Source organism: Bos grunniens, chromosome 4 (assembly GCF_055505025.1).
Source record: "Bos grunniens cultivar Pamir isolate PY7600 chromosome 4, Bosgru_T2T1.0, whole genome shotgun sequence".
NCBI classification, from domain to species: domain Eukaryota; kingdom Metazoa; phylum Chordata; class Mammalia; order Artiodactyla; family Bovidae; genus Bos; species Bos grunniens.
The window spans coordinates 54,314,326-54,336,104 of NC_141168.1; the positions used below are offsets into that span (position 1 = coordinate 54,314,326).

General features: G+C 45.8%; 1 protein-coding gene across 9 annotated transcripts in view; it reads right to left on the reverse strand.

The window, feature by feature from the left end:
• The window catches only part of NOD1 (nucleotide binding oligomerization domain containing 1), a 91,272-nt gene that overhangs the window by 12,572 nt on the left and 56,921 nt on the right, over positions 1 to 21,779 (reverse strand). For 7 of the 9 annotated variants that reach the window (XM_086396453.1, XM_086396448.1, XM_086396447.1 and 4 more), the window contains 7 exons: positions 19,026 to 20,853; positions 15,963 to 16,046; positions 14,641 to 14,724; positions 13,138 to 13,221; positions 6,134 to 6,217; positions 4,958 to 5,041; positions 260 to 343 (listed from right to left, as the gene is read on the reverse strand). In XM_086396453.1, the coding sequence (XP_086252579.1) occupies positions 260 to 343; positions 4,958 to 5,041; positions 6,134 to 6,217; positions 13,138 to 13,221; positions 14,641 to 14,724; positions 15,963 to 16,046; positions 19,026 to 20,758 (2,237 nt within the window). In that variant the 5' untranslated portion in view covers positions 20,759 to 20,853. The remainder of the gene's footprint in view (positions 1 to 259; positions 344 to 4,957; positions 5,042 to 6,133; positions 6,218 to 13,137; positions 13,222 to 14,640; positions 14,725 to 15,962; positions 16,047 to 19,025; positions 20,854 to 21,779) is intronic. The other 2 variants (XM_086396452.1, XM_086396451.1) reach the window with 1 other exon arrangement.

Below are 21,779 nucleotides of genomic sequence, written 5' to 3' on the forward strand. Positions count from 1 at the left end.
GACTGAGGTGACTTAGCACGCATGCAGGAACCAAGGGAGAAGAAGAAGGGGAGTGGTTGATTAATGCATACAGGTTTTGGGGGAATAGGAGAGGTGGTTAGATAAAATGTTCTAGAGTTAGAGAGTAGTGTTGGCTGCACAACCTATAAATATGCTAAAAATCACTGAATTGTATACTTCAAAAGAGTGACTTTTATGGTATGTTAATTTTATGTCAAAGTTTTTTTTTTAAAAAGCACAGTGTTGAAATCTGAATTACCATAAATGTTTCAATGTCTGGTTGACTTTCAACATCTCTGCAAAGCTCTCTGCCACTTCGTCATCAAGTTCATTTTTGGTGAGCCTGTAAGAAAAAGGAAGAGTGGACTCAGGGCAGTCAGTCCTACCTGGTACCCTTCCTTCATTGTGTTCCTGGCCCAGGCGTCTCCAGCTTACGCTGCTAATCACTTGCTGAGAACTCAGCAAACAGCCAGGCTCCAAACCCAGCCTCTGAGCCCCAAAGACAATAAATGGAGGTTCATTTCTAGTGCAAATTCTTCACCCAAGCTCCTACTTCTTGGCCCTGCTGTTGTCAGGGAGCCCGTACTCCCCTCCATCCTTGCTAAGCTCTTGGATTTCACAGAAGACAGGGGCCATAGAAAGCAAGGGACCAATGCTTGCTGCTCTGGTCTCCTGCAGCCTTTAAGATCCCTTGAACACCACAGACAGTCTGCTACTAAATTCAGTCTGATGAAGACCTAGAAAAGCCTGCCAAATGCATGTGAAAATGTGATCATCACTTTGCCAGTTATGGAGGACCCAAGTTCTGTGACTGAAAGTTCCAGTAGTCTCTCAGTTGTTCTTAAAAGCAGAAAGTGCCCTGGGTAAAGCACAGAGGGCAAGACGCTCCTGGTGGTAAAGAGGATTAAACCCTGTTGTCCCAATGGATGAAAGAATAAAGAAAGGAAGGAGAAGAAAATAGAAAAAAAATTTAAAAAATCATTCCTTGAAGGGCAATTTGGTAGTGTCTATCCAATTTTTTTGCATTCCAGTCCTCTATAATGAAAAGGACATCTTTTTTGGGTGTTAGTTCTAAAAGGTCTTGGAGATCTTCATAGAACAGTTCAACTTCAGCTTCTTCAGCGTTACTGGTTGGGGCATAGACTTGGATTACTGTGATATTGAATGGTTTGCCTTGGAAATGAACAGAGATCATTCTGTCATTTTTGAGATTGCATCCAAGGAAAGACTAGAGATCTCTTCAAGAAAATTAGAGATACGAAGGGAACATTTCATGCAAAGATGGGCTCGATAAAGGACAGAAATGGTATGGACCTAACAGAAGCAGAAGATATTGAGAAGAGGTGGCAAGAATACATAGAAGAACTGTATAAAAAAGATCTTCATGGCCCAGATAATCACGATGGTGTGATCACTGACCTAGAGCCAGACATCCTGGAATGTGAAGTTAAGTGGGCCTTAGAAAGCATCACTATGAACAAAGCTAGTGGAGGTGATGGAATTCCAGTTGAGTTATTTCAAATCCTGGAAGTTGATGCTGTGAAAGTGCTGCACTCAGTATGCAAGGAAATTTGGAAAACTCAGCAGTGGCCACAGGACTGGAAAAGGTCAGTTTTCATTCCAATCCCAAAGAAAAGCAATGCCAAAGAATGCTCAAACGACCACACAATTGCACTCATCTCACACGCTAGTAAAGTGAAAGTGAAGTGAAGTCGTTCAGTCGTGTCCGACTCTTAGCGACCCCAGCTCCTCCGCCCATGGGATTTTCCAGGCAAGAGTACTGGAGTGGGGTGCCATTGCCTAATGCTCAAAATTCTCCAAGCCAGGCTTCAGCAATACGTGAACCATGAACTTCCTGATGTTCAAGCTGGTTTTAGAAAAGGCAGAGGAACCAGAGATCAAATTGCCAACATCTACTGGATCATCGAGAAACAGAGTTCCAGAAAAACATCTATTTCTGCTTTATTGACTATGCCAAAGCCTTTGACTGTGTGGATCACAATAAACTGTGGAAAACTCTGAAAGAGATGGGAATACCAGACCACCTGACCTGCCTCTTGAGAAACCTATGTGCAGGTCAGGAAGCAACAGTTAGAACTGGATGTGGAACAACAGACTGGTTCCAAATAGGAAAAGGAGTACATCAAGGCTGTATATTGTCACCCTGCTTATTTAACTTATATGCAGAGTACATCATAAGAAACCCTGGGCTGGAAGAAGCACAAGCTGGAATCAAGATTGCCAGGAGAAATATCAATAACCTCAGATATGCAGATGACACCACCCTTATGGCAGAAAGTGAAGAGGAACTAAAAAGCCTCTTGATGAAAGTGAAAGAGGAGAGTGAAAAAGTTGGCTTAAAGCTCAATATTCAGAAAATGAAGATCATGGCATCTAGTCCCATCACTTCATGGGAAATAGATGGGAAAACAGTGGAAACAGTGTCAGACTTTATTTTTCTGGGCTCCAAAATCACTGCAGATGGTGATTGCAGCCATGAAATTAAAAGATGCTTACTCCTTGGAAGGAAAGTTATGACCAACCTAGATAGCATATTGAAAAGCAGAGACATTACTTTGCCAACAAAGGTCCATCTAGTCAAGGCTATGGTTTTTCCAATGGTCATGTATGGATGTGAAAGTTGGGACTGTGAAGAAAGCTGAGCGCCGAAGAATTGATGCTTTTGAACTGTGGTGTTGGAGAAGACTCTTGAAAGTCCCTTGGACTGCAGGGAGAATCAACCAGTCCATCCTAAAGGAGATCAGTCCTGGGTGTTCTTTGGAAGGAATGATGCTCAAGCTGAAACTCCAGTACTTTGGCCACCTCATGCGAAGAGTTGACTCATTGGAAAAGACTCTAATGCTGAGAGGGATTGGGGGCAAGAGAAGGGGACGACAGAGGATGAGATGGCTGGGTGGTCCATCACTGACTCAATGGACATGAGTTTGGGTGAACTCTGGGAGTTGGTGATGGACAGGGAGGCCTGGCGTGCTGCAGTTCATGGGGTCGCAAAGAGTTGGACATGACTGAGAGACTGAACTGAACTGGTCCAAATTTTAAATGTGTTTCACTTTGGACCAATAATTAGACTTCTAGAAACTGACCTTATGGTGTGCAAAGACATTACACACAGGTTTCTATACATGCAGTATTGATTGCAGTCTTTTTTGGTCATAATGTAAGATGTAAACAAATTTCAGTATCAATAGAGGCAACAGGAAAAATAAGTTGTGAGTGTGCAGCCTTTAGAGAGACTGAGGTAGGAGGAAGAAAGAGGCTGAAGAGCATAGCACTTAAGACACTCTGAGTCAGATAAGCCAGCTGGGAATCACTTACTAGCAGGGTGACCACAGCAGGTGGTTGAACTTCTCTGGGCCTGAGTTTTCCCATCAGTAAATGTTAACAGTAACGGTACAACCCTCCTTGCATGGTTGTGAGAATGAGTTACTGTACGAAAAAGACTGAGAACAATGCATGATGTATTTATGGTCAGTACTCAAGAGATTCTGGGGATTGACATTATCCACCTAGAGCTGTGAGTCTCAACCGGGGTGAGTTTCCATCCAGAGACACTTGCCAATGTCTGGAGACAATTTTGATTGTCACAATTAGGGTTCACTACAGAGTATCTAATGGGCAAAGACCAGGGATTCTGCTGAATATCTTACAATGCACAGGACAGCCTCTCAACAAAAAAGAAATATCTGGACCAAAATGTCAAAACAGTGTTGAGACTGAGAAACCCCAACATAAAAGGACATATAAAATATGTACAATATATGGCTGAGATGTTTAAGCCACTTGCTAAATTCTATTTTGTAAGAAAAGGGGTATTTATTTGAATATACATTCAAATGCTAGAAATAGAAGATTATATTTAGGAAACATGAAAGGGGAGGTACTTTCACTTCCTACTTGCCAGACTTCAGTGTCATATTTTTTTTTCTCAGAAAGTATTTTTTTACTTTTCAAAATCTTTTAAGAGATTTTTTGAAGAGAAAAGGGAAATGAGCTTACTGGGCAGCAGGTCTAGTGTCGGAATTCTCACAATGACATTTACATTAACTAATTTAGCCAATATCTCATGAGGAGGATATGGAGACATGTAATATAACTTCCTCACCTGAATTTATGATACAGGCAAGTAAATAAAATACAATAAAATAAAAATATGGTAAATGGCCAAAAAAAGAAGAACCAAAAAAAAAAAAAGGAGCACTTTCAGAAGGTAACATTAATGAATTAGTGGCCCTGGAATGCAGAGAGGAGTGAGGACAGGTGAGGAGGAGCATGAAGGTCAACTCCGGATGTGACTAGCTGGGGAAGGAGGAGGCTGCATGGGAGAAACGCAATGTAAGAGGAAGAAGGGAGAACACTGAAACAAGTATGCGAAAGTTTGACCCTTCAAGGCGTATCTGGGGGTGTTCCAGAGATATCCTGACAGTTAGAATGGCTGGCCTTCTGATTTACCTGAGGCCTGCCGTGGCCAAGAAAGCTAAGGTCTCAAACTCAGGCTCCTAGGGCCCATTCCACCCATTCTGTACTTATCTGTGCTTCTGGGAATGACTATCATCTTCTCCAGGAGGAAATTAAATTATAAATCTTCCTTTGAGGAAAGGCCTAGAGCCTTTTCAATTTTCAGGCTTCCCTGGTGATTCAGATGGTAAAAAATCTGCCTGCAATGTGGGAGATGTGGGTTTGATCCTGGATTGGGAAGATGTCCTGGGGGAAGGCATGGCAACCCACTCCAGTATTCTTGCCTGGAAAATCCCATAGTCAGAGGAGCCTGGTGGACTACAGCCCACGGGGTCACAAAGAGTTGGACATTACTGAGCGACTAAGCACAGCACAGAGCCTTCTCAATTCAGAAGCAGCCTTTCAGTTAAGATTTTAGGCTGTGCACAGTCTTTGGAAAAATCCCCAAGACCCAACCTTCCAAAATAACTCTGGTTATTACCAGAATATTCTCAGAGATGCATTCTGCTGCAGGGCCCATGCGAGGCTCTTTCCTCCTTCTGTAGAGATGCCGTTGAATGCAAGACTAGGAAGGAAAAACATTTGGAGGAGGTTATTAAAAACATGTCTACATTTGCCTTTGGCCTGGTAGCTCAGATGGTAAAGAACTTGCCTGAAATGTGGGAGAACCAGGTTTGATACCTGGGTGGAGAAGATCCCCTGGAGGAAGGCATGGCAACCCACTCCAATTTTCTTGCCTGGAGAATTCCATGGACAGAGGAGCCTGGCAGACTATAGTCCATGGGGTCACAAAGAGTCAGACGCAACTGAGAGCCTAACACACTCAGCAACTAAAGCATCTGGAAAGACTTGCCAGGAGGTGGCCCCTGCCTGGGCTGACTCAAAGCAAGAAGCAGAAGTGCTCAGCTGTGCCAGCAGCCGCTCGAGTTTGTTGCTTCAGAGCCCAGGTTCAGACCATGAGGATGGGCCAGAAGGGAAATGAAACATGGGCCAGATCTGGTCACAATGCCCACAGCGGGCTGAAGAGGCTTGGCCAGCTCTGCTTTGGATGCTGACACCTACAGGCACACATCAGTGAGGCCTAGAGAAATCTCTGTTCTCATAAGGAAGGAACTCTGCTACTTCCCCTACCATAGGAGACTCTCTGTAACTGACAGCAATAACACAGGCAACCAAGAGACACCCAGGTCTCAGGGATTCAGCCAGAGGTTTAAAGGAGGGCCGGGAAGGACCAAGTCTGTTTACGGAGATGAAAGGTCCCCTCTTGTCCCAGCACCATCCTGAGAATGAAGAAGGGGCAGAAATAAGCTGCCCAGTATCCCTTTCAGTTTTATTTTGACTGAAGAATTCCTCCCCAACCCCCAAGGGGCACATGCAGACTGCCAAGGGGCTGGCAGTGTCTCATGTCTGATATGATGGGTGTGTGCACATGTCACATTACGGAGCTGAAAACTTAACTACGATGTACTTTACTGTATGCCTATCTTCTATGTCAATAAAAATGTTCTGGAAAAAGTAAAACCACACACACAAATACCTTCCCTGTTAGGAATGCCAGCCACCCTCTTCCCCTTGGTTCCTCCCCTGGTAAAACAAGAGGTGCACCCAGTGCCCAGGTTGGCCCTGAAGACACTGGGTCTCAGAAAGCAGCAGTTACCTCAGGTTGGTCAAGCTGGGGTGGTTCCTCAGAGCCTCTGCGAAGGCCTTTGCTCCTTCATCACCGATTTGATTGCCCCACATCCTGAGGACAGAGGCGAGACAGTAAAAGTTACCTCATGCTCATCCCCTTATTTTCTGCTTGTGGCCACAGGAGATGGTGTGTAATCTCAACAGGCAGATGTCTCTGCTCCATCTCTGGAGCTGTGGCCTGGAGATGAATCCCTCCACCAGCCCCTTAGTGAGCTGCTCTGGAGGAACAAAACCAGTAGAAGCCTTGTGAACATAAGTCAGACACAATTAGAAACCAATTCTGACCCCTGAGTTTTGGAAAGCTGTCAGTCAGAGCCTAAGCTCATGCCCGTCCCTGAAATGTCACAGGATATACAGGTTGACAAGAGCTTGAAAGGAAGGCCTGGGGAGGTGCCAGGTCCCAATATCCATTTGACCCTGAGCAGCGGTGACACATGTTCCTGAAAGCATAGTCAGTCTTGCATAAAGCAAATATCAAGAAACACACGGAGAAACTTAATCAGCAATTCTGCTGGTATGTAAAGAGGACATGATCAAACCATGCTGTTCAGATTGTTGTAGTTTGGGTGGGGAGTTGCAATGACAAACTGTATTCCCTTCCCCACAGCAGAAAACCTTAAGAGGATCTGGCTAAATCAAGGGTTTGTATGGTAAGACACTGGGTTCCCAACCTGGCCCTGCCCCCTACCACCTATGCGTGCTTGGGTGGTGTGTAGTCTCTTAGGTCTTAGTCTCCTCGTCTGAAAGCAGGAATAAGAAGAGCATTTCCTCATAGAGTTGTGAGAATGAAGTGAGTTAATATATGCAAAGCCACTCAGAACAGTGCTGAGCCTATAAGAGTCAGTGATTTCTAAAAGGCTGAGGGTCACTCTCTACAGAAAGCAAGTCTGCTGGGCCCACCACAACACAACCAAAGCCGCCTCAGCCACATGCTCTCTCCAGGCAAGTGGCCTGCTGATGTCTCTGGCAGTATGGCTTGTAAAACCCCAGAATGAGAGTTTTCAGCATTTTGCATAAAAAGTGTGTGAATATAACTGCAAAAGATCAAACTTTTAATAAAGTGGGAAACTATTCATGACATGAGATTGAGTGAAGAATGAGTAAAATTCTATACGGATAGTTTGACATCTACAATATTAAAACAGTATATATATATATAGAGAGAGATCAAGAAAGCTTAACTGACATCTAGGGTTGATAATTATTTTTGAGAAGATGATCTCTATTAAACTTTTCATATTTTCCATATAATATTTTCCATATTTTACAAATAAAACTATTTATGTTTCTTTTAAAATCAGGGGAAAATTGTAACTATGAAAAGCTTTAAATAGTCTCCTGAATCAAAACCATAATGAGGTATCACCTCACACTCATATGAATGGTTACTATCAAAACACCAGGAAATAACAAGTGTTGGTGAGGATGTGGAGAAACTGGAACCCTTATGCCCTGTTAGTAGGAATGCAAAATGCTACAGGTGCTGTAGAAAGCAATATGGTGGTTCCTCAGGAAAGTAAAGACAGAATTGCCATGTGGTCTAGCAATTCCACTTCTGAGTTTATACCCAGAAGAACTGAAATCAGAGCTTCAAAGAGATATACGTACACCCATGGCAATAGCAGCATTATTCAAAAGAGCTAAAAGGTAGAAATAACCCAAGTGTCCACTGACAGATTAATGGATAAACAAAATGTGGTATGTGCATCGAATGGAGTATTATACAGCCTTAAAAAAGAAGTAAAGTCTGATACATGCTACAACATGGATAAACCTTGAGAACCTAATGCTAAGTAAAAGAAGCCAGTCACAAAAGGACAAATACTGTATGACTCCACTTACGTGACCACCTACAGTAGCTGAATGCACAGGGACAGACAGTAGGAAGGTGGTTGCCAAGGGCTGAGGGGAGGGCAGAATGGGGAATTACTGTTTCATGGGTATAGGGTTTCTGTTTTACAAGATAAAGAGAGTTCTGGAAATGGATGGTGATGATGGTTGCATGACTATATGAATATACTTAATTTTAAGTGTATCAAACTGTACACTTAAAATGGTTAAGATGGTAAGTTTTATGTTACATGTATTTTCAATAAAAAAATTGAACTAAAAAAGGCTCCAGAGAGGGGAGGCAGAGACAAGATGGTGGACTAGAAGGATGTGAACTCACCTCTTCTTACGAAAACACCAAAATCACAACTAAGTGCTGAACAGCTATCAGCAAAAGATGGTGGAACCTACCAAAGAAGATATCCTACATCCAAGGAGGCCCCAACAAGGCAGGATGAAGGACATTCTCACGATAAAATCAAATTCCACACCTCCCAGGTGAGTGACCCACAAACTGGAAACTTTTATCACAGAAGTTCTCCCACAAAAGTGAAAGTTCTGAGCCCCATATCAGGCTCCCCAGCCCAGGGGTCTGGCAACAGGAGGAGAAGGTCCCAGAGAATCTGCCTTTGAAAGCCAGTGGGGTTGGATCACAAGAATTCCACAAAACTGGGGGAAACAAACTCTACTCTTGGAGGGCACATGCACCAACCCAGGGGAAAAGTAGTGACCTCGAAAGAGCCTAGGCCAGACCTACCTGCTCATATTGGAGAGAGTCTCCTACAAAGGCAGGGTGGCTGTGGCTTGCTGTGGGGACAAAGACACTGATGATGGTAGTTCTTGGGAGTACTCATTGGCATGAGCCTTCCTGGAGGCCTCCATTTTTTCACCAAAATCTGGCCCCACATGATAGCCTGTAGGCTCTAGTGCTGGGTCACTCTGGGTCCACCAACCAACAAGGTGGGAACACAGCCCCACCCTTAGCAGAAAGGCTGCCTAAAGTCTTCCTGACCATACAGCTGCCCACTAAACACACCCACTGACACAGCTCTGCCTACCACAGGGACAAGACCCAGCTCTACCCACCAGTGGATGGGAACTAGTCTCACCCTCCAGGAAGCCTGCACAAGCCTCTCAGACAGATTCATCCATGAGGGGGCAGACAGCAGAAGCAAAAGGGACTATAACCCTGCAGCCTGTGGAATAGAAACTGCAGTCACAGAAAGTTAGACAAAATGAAGACCGGCACAGAACAGAATAAAGAAAAAAGGATGAAAAGAAATGAGGATGGTCCAAGAGACCTCTGGGATAACATAAAATGCAACAACATTTGCATTGTGGGGGTCCCAGAAGGAGGCGAGACAGAGAAAGGACCTGAGAACACATCTGAAGAGATAATAGCTGAAAATTTCCCTAATACAGGGAAGGAAATAGTCACCCAGAGATTCTCAGCAGAATCTCTGCAGGCCAGAAGGATTGGAATGATATATTTAAGGTGATGAGTGGGAAGACCCTACAACCAAGAATGCTCTACCCAGTAAGGCTCTCATTCAGATTTGATGGAGAAATCAAAAGCTTTACAGACAAGCAGAAGCTAAGAGAATTCATCATCACTAAAGCAGCTCTACGATAAATGCTAAAGGAACTTCTCTAGGTGGAAAAAAGAAGGCCACACTAGAAACAAGAAAATCATGAAGGGAAAAGCTTACCAGTATAATCAAACATATATAAAGGTAGGATATCATCCACACACAAATATGACCTCAAAACCAGCAACCATGAGGAGAATATAAATGCAGAATACTGGAAATGCATTTGAAATTAAGAGATCAGAAGCTTAAAACAATCTTGTTTATATACAGACTGCTGTATCAAAACCTCATGGTAATGACAAACTGAAAGTCTACAATTGATACATACACAAAAAAAGAAAGAGGAATCCAAACACAACACTACACTTAGTCATCAAGTCACAAGAGAACAAAAGAGGAAGTAAAGAAAAAAGACCTACAAAAACAAATTCAAACCCATTAACAAAATGGCAATAAAAATATATATTGATAATTACCTTAAATGTGAATGGATTAAATGCCCCAACCAAAAGACACAGACTGGCTAAATGGGGTACAAGACATATATACATACATATATACACACACACACACACACACAGTCTACAATGGACCCATTTTAGATCTAGGACACAGACTGAAAGTAAGGGGATGGAAAAAGGTATTCCATGCAAATACAAATCAAAAGAAAGCTGGAGTAGCAATACTCCTATCAGACAAAATGGACTTTAAAGACTGTTACAAGAAACAAAGAAGGACACTGCATAACGATTGAGGGATCACTTCAAGAAAATACAACAACTGTAAATATATATGTACCCAAAATAAAATGTAGGAGCACCACAATATATAAGGCAAATACTAACAGCCAGAAGAGGATAAATCAACAGTACCACAATAATGGTAGGGGACTTTAATACCCCACTTATATCAATGGACAGATCATCCAGAAAGAAAATAAGGAAACATAGATTGAGCATTCCATCCAAAAGCAGCAGGATACACATTCTTCTCAAGTGCACATGGAACATTCTCCAGTGTTGGGGGCCAGAGTGAGGCACTCCGCCCGTGGCAAAGGTCATGAGGAAGGAGGCTCGACATATGCAAAGGCGGGATCGAGCCTCAGGAGTCCCCCCTGGAAATCCTCGAGCATCTACCCCCATAACCAGAGCCTGCCTACTTTACTACTTTGTGCTCTCACCTACACCTCTGACTTTACGGGGGGCTCTCCCCCACCACCTCTTTCGGAGAAGGAGTTAACTTAGAGCTCCAGTTAATAAAAACTCCTGGGCGTGACCAGAGTGTTTTAACCTACAAACTCCTCTGAAGGTTCTCTGGCCTGCCTGACAGGCTTGTCCGGCCACATGTGATTGCTCACAGCCTCCCAACCGTGAGAGGCACGAGATGCTTTAAACCTTCTAAAAACAGGTTCCTTAGAAAAGTTAGAAAACCATTAGTATAAGTATAGTGGGCTGATTAGAAATTGTATTGGTGAAGGGTTTTTCATTTGTTGAGCCAATGTTTGTTGCTAAGTCTCCATATCCCCTGCCCTTACACACAGTAATGAATATATAGAAGAAGTAAGTATTAACCTTTGATATTAATCATGTTAGACCTTAGGCTAAGTAAATTCTTTCCTTAACTAAAACCCACTACACCCTCACCCTATAGGAATGTAACTTTATTTGGGTGGCGTCTGTTTTAAGAATAATCACCCCTGGAGAAATAAGTGTCCTGGTTGACTGACCGTTGTCACAAGGAGAGGGTCATAAATTGTCAGCAGGCCCCCTGGCCAGAAGATGATGTAACACCCCTAAGACCTCTGTATACATTTGTATGAAGCACCTGACTTTGATAAAAGTCAGGACTGCTGACTCCGCGTGACTTTTGCATAACACCTCAGTGTATAAAAGTAGACCATGGAAAATAAAGAATTGGGATCAGTTTCTCGAAAGACTTGTCTCCCCATGTCGCTCTCTCTCTCACTCTGGCTGAGTCTCCATCTGGAGCTCAGAACCCGCCATGCTTACTAATTTTGCCTGGGCTTCTAAGATCCGACCGGGGAGGCCTCAGTGTCTCCTCTCCTTCGGGAGAACGGAAGGACGCCTGCGGCCTACTTACGTGGTGCAAGCTTCTTGTCTTGAAGTTTTATTGGTCTCCTGCGTAAACCAAGCTACTCAGCCTCTTTTCTCCACTGAATTTTCCTACTGAGCTATCCTTATTCTATTACTCTTTATATCTTTAATTAATATCTAATTGAAGCTATTGTATCCTGATCCTCGCCGACGCTGTCCCCGCTTCGAATACCCTGGATCAGCCGGGGCTGGACCCCAGCACTCCAGGATTGATCACATGCTGGGCCATAAAGCAAGCCTCAGTAAATTTAATAAAACTGAAATCCTGTCAAGCATCTTTTCCAACCACAAAGCTATGAGATTAGAAATCACCTAAAGAAAATAACTGTAAAAAAACACAAAATGTGGAGGCTAAACAATATGCTGGGCTTTCCAGGTGGCTCAGTGATAAAGAACCTGCCTGCCAATGCAAGAGACGTGGGTTTGATCCCTGGGTTGGGAAGATCTCCTAGAGAAGTAAATGGCAACCCACTCCAGTATTCTTGCCTGTGAAATCCCATAGACAGAGAAGCCTGGTGGGCTACAGTCCATGGAGAAGCAAAAGAGCTGGACACAACTTAGAGACTAAACAACAACAGACAACATGCTACTAAGAAAACAATGGATCACTGAAGAAATCAAAGAGGAAATTAAAAAAATACCTGGAGACAAATGAAAACAAAAAGCACAGCAATCGAAAACCCATGGAAAGCAGCAAAAGTCGTTCTAAGAAGGAAGTTTATAGCAATATAATCTTACCTCAGGAAATTAGAAAAATCTCAAACAACCTAAACTTACACCCAAAGCAATCAGAGAAAGAACAAACAGAGCCCAAAGTTAGTAGCAGGAAAAAATCACAAAGATCAGAGCAGAAATAAACAAAGACAAAATAGCAAAGGTCGATGAAACTAAAAGCTAGTTCTTTGAAAAGATAAACAAAATTGATAAACCTTTAGCCAGAGTCAAGAAATAAAGGGAGAGGGCTGACATCAATAAAATAAGAAATGAAAAAGAAGATACAAGAACACTACAGAAATACAAGGGATTATAAGAGACTACTATGAGCAACTATATGCCAAAGAATGGACAATCTAGAAGAAATGGACACATTCTTAGAAAGGTATAAGCTCCCAAGACTAAACCAGGAAGAAATGGAAAGTATGAACAGACCAATTGCAAGTGCTGAAAAACTCTCAGCAAACAAAGGCCAGGACCTGATAGCTTCATAGGCAAATTATACCAAACATTTAGAGAACAGTAAACACCTATCCTTCTGAAACTGTCCCAAAATATTGTAGAGGAAGGAAAACTCCCAAACTCATTCTGTGAAGCCACCATCACCTTGATACCAAAACCAGACAAAAATATCGCAAAAAAGGAAAGCTACAGGCCAGCAAACACTAGTGTACACAGAGCAGGTCGTATACAAACACCCACGGGCATTCGCCTCTACTCACCCAACTTCAAAGATGGATTTGCTGTTCTTCACAGCCAGAGCGAGACTCTTTCCTCCTTCGCTTGTTATTTTGTTTTTTCCCAATCTGCAGAGAGAGTCATGCACACATCAGCTCCAGCTGTGAGGGAACTCCAGCATCAGCCACCCTCATCCTTGGCACAGAGCCCCCTGGGGCCCTCTTTCTCCTGGGACCCACAGCAGCCTTCCCTGGGCTTCCCCTCAGGAAGGGGCCTGAAGCTCTGAGGAAAGTAAGTCAGCACTCCTCTCCAGGGGACACAAGCTCTGCAGAAACTAAGGGATCCGAGTTCTCCCTCAGATTCTTTAAATGACCTCCGAGCATCACTCCTTTCCATCAGCAGACCAGATGGTTCCCACTTCAACTGCAAACGGTCAAGGGGTAGGGTCCCATCACCAGAGCAGCACCAGGGGCTCCTCCAAGCCCGGTGCTCTGACATCTTTAGCAGGACATTTCCTATGACACAGCCAAGGTTCAAACTGTTGCCTGCAACTAGATGGCTGTGGCCTGAATGTTTGCCTCCCTCACCCCACCAGAATCTATATGTTGAAATCCTAACCCCTAGATATTAGGATACTAGGAGATGGGGCCTTTGGGAAGTGATAAGGTTATGCATCACAGCCCTCACAAATGGGATTAGTGACTTATAAGTGAAGTCCAAGAATGTTCCCTCTCCCTCTTTTCCACCACCATGTGAGGACGCAGTAAGAAGGCACCACGTGGGTCTGAGTGAACTCCAGGAGTTGGGGATGGACAGGGAGGCCTGGCATGCTGCAATTCATGGAGTCGCAAAGAGTCGGACATGACTGAGCGACTGAACTGAAGAACCAAGAATCGGGCCCTCATCAGGCACCTAATCTTCTGGCACATTAACATTAGACTCTCCAGTCCCCAAAACCGTGAGAAAGAAATCCCCAGGGTTTATGCACACATGCTAAGTTGCCTCAATTGTGTCTGACTCTTTGAGACCCTATGGTCTGTAGCCCACCAGGCTCCCCTGTCCATGAGATTCTCTAGGCAAGAATACTGGAGTGAGCTGCCATGCCCTCCTGCAAGGGATCTTTCCAACCCAGGGATCAAACCTGAGTCTCTTTTGTCTCCTGCATTGGCAGGCGGGTTCTTTACAGTGCCACCTGGGAATGTTATTTTGTTACAAAAGCAAGATGGACTAAGATAATGAGGAACTTCCTCAGGGAAAAAAGACCTCCAGAAAGGGTGACACTTGTGGCCTTTCTCCTGTCAGGAGTTAATGAAATCAAAATGCCAGGCTCTCGCTCCCAACATGGTAGGGCTTTCCCCTCAGGACCTCCGCATACCCTTCCAAACTCTAAGCCTCACCCACAGTTCACCACACAGATGTCCTGATTTGAACTATAAGGCCCTGGGGCAAGCAGAAGGCAGCTCCAGGGTGACATTTATTCTTTGCTTGAACAACAACGGGTGACCGAGAGAAGCTGCTGAAGACCCCGTTGCACCCACCCCACTTACTTCAGGTGTGTGAGGCCTTTGCACTCATCCAGGATTCTGGCGATGTACCTGGCTCCGACATCGGTGATTTGGTTGTTGTATAAGCTTCGAGAGAAAGCACGGCCATGAGAATTTATGACCCCATTATTTTTTTAAAGTAAGTGCTGTCTGCTGATGTCCAGAGTCTGGGTCAAAAGGAGAAAGGAAGGGCATGTGGAGACCATAGTTTGGGGCTCAGGGGTCTCACAGGCTGGGGTCAAGGCCAACACTGCCAGTTTCCCCAGCTTTATGACCTGGGACAATGCACCCAGCCTCTCTGTGCCTTGGTTTCTCTATCTGTAACAAGGGGTAAGATTTACAGCTTCTCACAGGATTGTTATGAGGATCATACGAGATCATTCCAAGCTCTTGCATGTAAGTGCTCAATAAATGGTAGGCAGGGGGGCACTTTGAGATGAAGGGATAATCTCAAGGGGTAACATTTTCTGACCATTAGAACCACCTGAGTGCCTACCTTTTAGTCCGTTTACCACTTGATACCAAAGCAACAATAAGGTTGAAAGTGGTAAGCAGACAGGTTTCCAGTGTTCCATGGTCACCGGAACTCCAGAGCCAAAAAGCAACCTGGGATCGAGTGCTTCAGTGTCCTCATGTGATGGCTGAGAAAACTAAGGCCCCAAGAAGCTGACAGGCTGGCTCCAGCTCATAGAGTCCACAGCCGCCATGGGGCTGGCCAGGCTGGCCCACAGCCCCTCATCTCAAACTCCAAGATCCCAAAGGCTCCCCAAACCCAAACTTCCTCATAACTATTTTGACAACCAATGTGGTGCTGTTCATGATCTTTATCTCAACTGGTTTGACTGTTTCTACATTTTGCTGCAGAAATATTAAAGTGTCGAAAATGGGGTCATGCCACTGCTGGTAGTAGGAACAGTGATTCCTGATTTGTGTCATGCTCCAAGGATTCTGGACAACAGATCATGAACCCAAGGTAGTGAAATCTGCCACATAAATAGTATTCTCACATTCATAAAACATATCCCCAGGTATGCAGCCATTATATCTCTCAATCACCACCTGTAAAACTATATGCCTATATTAGGATCCCAATTATACAAGGGGGATGAGAGGGCTGGGTTCAGTGAGATTTCCTGACTTTCTCAAAGAGTGAGCTGCTGGCTGAGCCAAAAGCAGAACTCAGGATTCCTGGCTCCCAGACTAATGCTTTTCCTGGTGTCCAGGGCCATCAGTCTCAACCATCCAGTGATCCATAGGAAGGGCAATTTCCTGCTACTCTCTATTCTTACTACATAGCTGTCCCAGTGTTCTTGAGAAATACATACCCTAAAAATGTCAGAATTTTGTATTTGGTCAGCTCTTCATATAGCACCTTCACCCCACTGTCAGTGATCTGGTTCACACTGAGTCTGAAAAAAACAGTAAAGAAATTTAAGAATCAGAGCAGCTTCTCACTGTGAAAGAACATTAATTCCACAAGGTTCTGAAGCTTATAGGTCCCAGCTTTTCCCAGTTATAAATGCCCCCAGAGAGAATGGCCATAGTAGCCAGTTACATGGCTCCTATAGAACCTGGTCTTCATGGGGGCTAAGAAACCCACCAGAATCAGCCCATTGACAAGGCTACAGCACAGCTATGACTCAACACAATGGCTACGAGGGACACCTGAAGGACACATGTGGCCAGCCCCCTCTGATATACTGCATTTGCCAGGGGCCTCTGTGTCAATGACCCACTCCAGTGCTCTTGCCTGGAGAATCCCAGGGACGGGGGAGCCTGGTGGCTGCCGTCTATGGGGTCACACAGAGTCGGACACGACTGAAGTGACTTAGCATAGCATAGCATCTGTGTCAATGTGGCTCTCACTGTTCACAAGGGGCTATGGGATTTGGAAGCATGGCCAATCAGAATGATCATATCAGACACTCTGGATCCTTCCCACTCACGTTACTAGTCTTGGTGATGAGGCACAGTGTTTACAAGCACTGCAGGACTATCCCAGAGCCCACTAGTCACTCCCAATATTCATGCTTCCTTAGAAACAGAATCCCCCATTTTTTAGCTGGGCACACATGATTAACTTCTGCCCAGTGAAATCTAAGCAGAATTCTCATTAGCAGTGGCTGATAAGTTTTCTTAAAAGAATGGGATGTGTCCTAAACTATAATTAAAAATATGCCACTATGTTCAGAGCAGCACTACTCACAATAGTCAAGACATGGAAACAACCTGAATGTCCATCAACAGATAAATGAATAAAGAAGATGTGGTACACATATACAATGGAATGCTACTCAGCCATAAAAAAGAATGAAATAATGCCATTTGCAGCAACATGATGCAACTAGAGAGTATCACACTAAATGAAATGTCAGAAAGAGACAAATACCATATGATATCACTTATGTGTGGGATCTAAAATATGAAACAAATGAACTTATCTGTGAAACAGACTCACAGAAATAGAGAAGAGATTTATGGTTGCCAAGGGGAAGGGTGGGATGGGGTAGGGATGGATTGGGAATTTTGGATTAGCAGATATCACATTATCTGTGATACACATTATCTGTATTACACATTATATAATACATTATGTGTATTATATCAATACACATAATGGATAAACAAGGTTCTATTGTAGAGCACAGGGATCTATATTCCATATCCTGTGATAAACCATAATGGAAAAAAGAACATGAAAAAATTATGTAACTGAATCACTTTGAATCCCTTTGAATCAATGAATCACTTTGCTATACAGCAGAAATGAATACAACATTGTAAATCAAATATAATTCAATAAAATAAATTTACCAAAAGAAGAATGGGGTTTGTCCTTTGCCTTTTGTTCCTCTTGGTGACTAGAACGTCAACTGAATGGCTGGAGCTGAAGCAGCCATTTTGGGCCAAGAGTTGGCAGTCAGATAGGGAGGACAACAGAGCAGTAAGGCAAAAGACAGCCAAGGCTGGTGGTCATGGAGACATCATAGCAGCCCTAAACTGCCCTCCTTTAAACTTTTTCATGAGAAACAAATAAGCTTATAACTTATCTAAGCCACCAGTATTTTGGTGGTGCTTGGTGCTCAGTCATGCTCCACTCTCTGCAGGCCCAAGGACTACAGTCCACCAGACTCTTCTGTCCATGGGATTTTCCAGGCATGAATACTGGAGTGGGTTGCCATTTCCTACTCCAAGGGATCTTCCCAACCCAGGGATGGAAACTGTGTCTCTTGTGTCTCCTGCATCGACAGGAGCATTCTTCACCACTAGCACCACCTGGAAAGTCCACCAGTATTGTGAGTTTTCTCTAACTCTCAGCCACAACTAATCCTCACTGACGCCCTTAGGGAGCTCAGAATGCTTCCTTAGGGTGGTCCATTTCTTCCTGTTTTGTCTTTTGCTGTTTGCAGGCAAACTACGGGACCATCATACTGGTCTAGCATTTCCACCTTATGAAAGGGGCACGGGGAGGCAGAGTGTGGCGTTGCCTGAGGCTACATACAGAGAGTTGCTGGCTGAGAGCGCAGAGAACAGATTCCAGACGTCCCAATTCCCAGGCCAGCACAGGCTTGGGCTCCCTACATCCACCCATCCCTGCACAATGTACACTCTGGTGCTGGTGTAACTGGTACCTGGAATCAGTTCCAAATCCCTTCTGCTCTTCAGGAATGCATGAGCCAAGTAGCAGAGAACTGAAACCCCCCATAGAGATTTACAAGGCATATTTAACACAAGATGCTAATAGAAGAAAGAAGACTGACTGGCTTTTCTTTCCTCTAAACCATCAAACAGGAAACTAAGAGTCAGCATTCTTTACTGAGATCCTTTGCTGCTCAGGGCTGCCAGCTTTTTTGGTAGAAATTAATGCTAATAAGCACAAAATCTTATTTTTTTGCTTTTATAAGATTTTTCGTGTCAGGAACTTCTCACGGGTTATCTCTGAGCCTCACATAAATCTCAAAAGATAGGTTCTTTATGATTCTGGCTCCACCACGGCCCCCATACGTGACCTTGAGCGACTTCTCCGTGCCTCTGCCTCCTCATTTGCCAAAATAGAGATCTGGTATGCTGCAGTCCTGCCTGCAATGGGGGAGACTTGGGTTCAATCCCTGGGTTGAGAAGATCCCCTGGAGAAGAGAAAGGCTACCCACTCTCCAGGGAAAGGCCTGGAGAATACCACGGACTATATAGTCCATGGCGTCCCAAAGAGTTGGACAGGACTGAACGACTTTCACTTTCACCCTGAGACAGAGAAGGTCCGGATGCTTCCAGATCTGTGGTCATGAGTCCCAGGATAACCCAGGAAATCCAGCTCCAGGATCCTAATCCTTGGGTCTGTCACCTGAGCCCCAGCCCTGCCAACCGCTCCCTGAACCTGGTGGCTTCACCTGATGACAGTGAGGCGGCTGAAGCATGGCTGCAGTTCACGCACGCCGAAGTCGTTGAGGTTGTTGTTGTCCAGGTCGAGTGCCAGCCGCTTGCGCAAGTGATGCAGGACGAAGGAGAGGGCACTGCAGTCAGCCGAGCAGGCATTGCAGAAGGTCAGTTTGAGGTAGTTGGCGCAGATGCCCCTGGCCGCCAGCTGCCCCACCTTTTCACTCTGTGTCTCGTAGATGCAGCGCAACATCCAGATGAAGGTGGGCAGGGCCTGCACCTGGTTGAAGCCCCCAGACTGAACCCGGGGCAGGCTCTTCAGGTGGGAGCGCAGGCTGGCGAACAGATGAGTCCACAGGGCCTTGCGTTTTCGCCGCAGGGCAGCGGTGGGCACCAGGTGCTGCAGAAGTTTCTGTTTGCCTTTGGACAACAGCCCGCACAGGAAGAGGTTGGTGAAATGAAAGTGATCCTTGTTCTTGAAGGGGTCTTCCCCATGCAGGTCGTGGCCCCCCAGGCAATGGACGGGGAGAAAAGGAGGATAGCAGGTGGATGTGGCCACAGCCTCCTCGGGAGGAGTCCACTCTTGGAAGAATCTGAGCAGCTCCCTAGTGCCCACCTTGTCGTCCACCACTAGAAAGAGGGCAGCAAAGAAGGCCTGGAGGGTTAGGTGGAAGAACTCATAGGACTGCTGTTCCCCTCCGAGGCCCAGCTCCGGCGTGGTCCGAAGGAAGCCCAGCTGCAGGTCCCCCTCCCGCACCTCGGACGCCTGCACCTCGTCCTGGTTGAAGACGAAGAGGCTCTTCTCCATGCCCCTGTGAGCCACCCGGCCCAGCGAGCACAGGGTGTCCCGGCCGGCGCGGAGGGTCTCCGTCTGGCTCCGCGTGTTCTGCTGCACCAGGCTGGTGGGTTGCGTCCTGTTCAGGTGGACCTCGGTGACCAAGAGGAAGATGTCAGTCAGCGTCACCGTGAGATCAGGCAGCTGTGGGGAGCTCTCAAAGGCGTCGTGGAAGTGCTGGAAGCACCGGAAGATGATCCAGCAGAAGAGGGGCACCGCGCACAGGCTGCAGAGGTTGGGGTTGGCCTCCAGTTGATCCAGCAGGCGCTGGCGCACGGCGTGCTCGGGGAACATCCTGCCGGTGTAGGCGCGCAGGTGGCTAGGGGAGAAGCCGCGCAGGAGCACCTTCTTCCAGAGGAGATGTCGTGGGACCTCGACGCCCGTGCGGGCCGTGAGCAGCTTGCGCGCCCCTTTGAGCAGCTTCCCACTGAGCAGACTGGCCAGCAGGGCCAGCGGGTGGGCGGGCTCCCAAGGGGAGGAGGTATCGGGCTCACTGCTCAGGTCGAAGTCTGAGTGCAGCTCGTCTAGGCCGTCAAAGGTGAAGAGGGCCGTGTGGGGAAAGCGCAGCAAGAAGGCGAAAACCTCCCCGGGGTCCTGCTCTGGGTAGCAGTAATGCTTGAAGAGCAGGTCCTGCAGACACAGTGCCGCGCTCTTCTTGAAGCAGCTGAGGGTGCGGCAGCGGAAGTGGAAGAAGAACTTGATTCCTGGGTCCAGCTGGCCTGCTGCCCAGAGGCTCTGCAGCCGCTGCAGCAGCATGGACTTGCCCATGCCTGCATCGCCAAACACGAAGATGATCTCACCCTGCTCATTGAGGACGCCCGTAGATGCGTCCAGGAGGCAGGCCAGGCTGTCCAGGCTGCCCAGGCTCTCGTTGCTGAAGTTGACCAGCTCCACCACCGTGTCCGTGTACATCTGCTCCAACAGCAGCTCCTCCTTCTGGGCATAACACAGAATGAACTTGGAGTCCCGGCCCAGTTGCTGTTGCAGCTTTTGGCTGTATCCGCTCACTGCAGGGAGAGCCGGTGGGTGAGAGGTGGGAGAAGGATGAGAAAGAGACACAGGTGGAAAGGGTATCCAATAGGGAGGTCTCAGGTGGAGAAACAAGTACACAGACAGACAAACCCACAGCCTGGACACTGAGTCCAGGTGCAAGGACTCCTCAAATACAAAGAGCTAGCATTCCAGAATCCCCTGGTCCTCTGGCCTCCACCCCTCTCTGCCGGACCTCAAATTTAGCCAGCCAGCAGGGACAGAATCCAACTGGGATCAGTGTCTGAATCAGGCTCCCTACTCCTCTGCACAAGTCGTCATTGAACACCAGCTAAAAGCTGAAGCCCCTTCAAAATAGAGGGCTAGGCTACGTGGCTCTGCTGCTCCAGCCCACCCCAAGTGTTCCACTCAAACAGCTCAGGCCAGTCTACACCGAAACTTGTACTATGAGGAAGAAACTGTCCCAAAACTTCGTGTGCTTATTACACTGCTCTTAAATAGTCTCATAAAACCCAATGCCAAACTTTTTGTGATGATACGTTTGATATTAATATGGACTACAAAGGGGCTGTGCCTCACTATAACTGAGTAAATAAAGGACTCCACAGAGCACAGCAGTCCTGGTTCCAAAGCTGAGGCCTGGGGAATCACTGATGCTTAGCACATGCCCTAGGGGGAGCCCTGGGATTGCCCATAGGCGGGTACATGGTTTAACATGAGGACGTGGGTGCCACTCTGCAGAACCAAGCTACAAAATGGCCTTACTCCAGGCAAAAAAAGGGTATTCCATAAATTCCCTTAAAATACTTCTGGGGTTTTAATGATAACAATAAAAATTGGCCACGTGCATATTTCCAGATTCATTTACAACCCTCTCCTATCAACTTGGTTCTCTGCTTAACATTTGTGAAGTAAATTCTATTTTTCCAAGTTTTAGTAAGGG